Here is a 1,017-nt window from a genome sequence, read left to right as displayed (position 1 = left end):
TCCTGAACACACCAGCACACCGTCAAACACACGTGTCTCCTCTCGTCCATCTCTGTCCACGGTCACCACCTCCCACTGACCAGAGTCAGAGAAATCAGGCCTTTGTCTCACACTGCAAACTGTGGTCTGAAATACACCCAACCACACAGAGCCTGAATGCTGCCATCTCTTAAATTTGATAGGAAAAAATGCACAACTATCTCAGAACAATTTATCCAAGCAAGATGTGGAACATTCCTGGAACATCACTGTTGTCTAATAGTCCTAATCACCAACTCAAACTGAAAATCGTAGCAGACGTAATTACCTGAAAGCGAATGTGTTTGAGCAGGTTGAAGTGCTCAGCGTAGAGTTTATAGTACTTCACAATCAAAGAGTTGTGCATGAAGTTGGGGAAATGATCCGGTACAGGGAAATCACTGTAGCACATCATCTCTTTAGAGGTGTTCACTACGACAGAGCGATAAATACTGCAACGGTCTGCCTCAGGTTTTTCCTGTGAATGAACAGTGGGATATTGTCAATGACTTTGAAGTTCAGATTAGCTTTGTAAAGTTTTGTTTAAAGGTAAAGTGTGTAATATTGTTTATTGTTAAAATACTCCCTCTTGTTCATCATAATATCCAGCAAAAACAACTAGTAAGCCATGTGAAGGATTATTGTCCTAAATGTAAACAAAACCACCTCATTGTCTAGTGTGAGTTTGGAGGCAGAGCTATCTGTGTTTTGACCAATAGTAGTTGGCGAGAGTGTTACTACTAGGTGGTAAAAAAAATTACAAAAGTAAATTACTTATTAAATTTATACTGTACTTTAATTAAAAAGTACTTTAATTAAAAAAATGCTGTTCTTTCAAACTTTCTATTTATCAAATAATCATGAAAAAAAATATCTGTATGACATTGAAGAGTGGAGCAATGGCTTTTAAATTTTACATTTTAAATTGTCATAACGTTTCACAATATTATTTTAGATTACACTGTGCCAAAAAACATTATCATTATCATTACATTAGTC

General features: G+C 36.3%; 1 protein-coding gene across 1 annotated transcript in view; it reads left to right on the top strand.

Annotated features, from left to right (window-relative positions):
* The first annotated feature begins 502 nt into the window (after positions 1-502).
* LOC122324856 (flavin-containing monooxygenase 5-like) overlaps positions 503-1,017 on the top strand; it is a 5,459-nt gene continuing 4,944 nt past the window's right edge. The window contains exon 1 of the mRNA XM_043219561.1: positions 503-509. Within this exon, the coding sequence (XP_043075496.1) occupies positions 503-509 (7 nt within the window). The remainder of the gene's footprint in view (positions 510-1,017) is intronic.

Source organism: Puntigrus tetrazona, chromosome 20, assembly GCF_018831695.1.
Source record: "Puntigrus tetrazona isolate hp1 chromosome 20, ASM1883169v1, whole genome shotgun sequence".
NCBI lineage: Eukaryota > Metazoa > Chordata > Actinopteri > Cypriniformes > Cyprinidae > Puntigrus > Puntigrus tetrazona.
The sequence above is the reverse complement of the archived record's forward strand: the minus strand, read 5'-3'. Positions and strand labels throughout refer to the sequence as shown.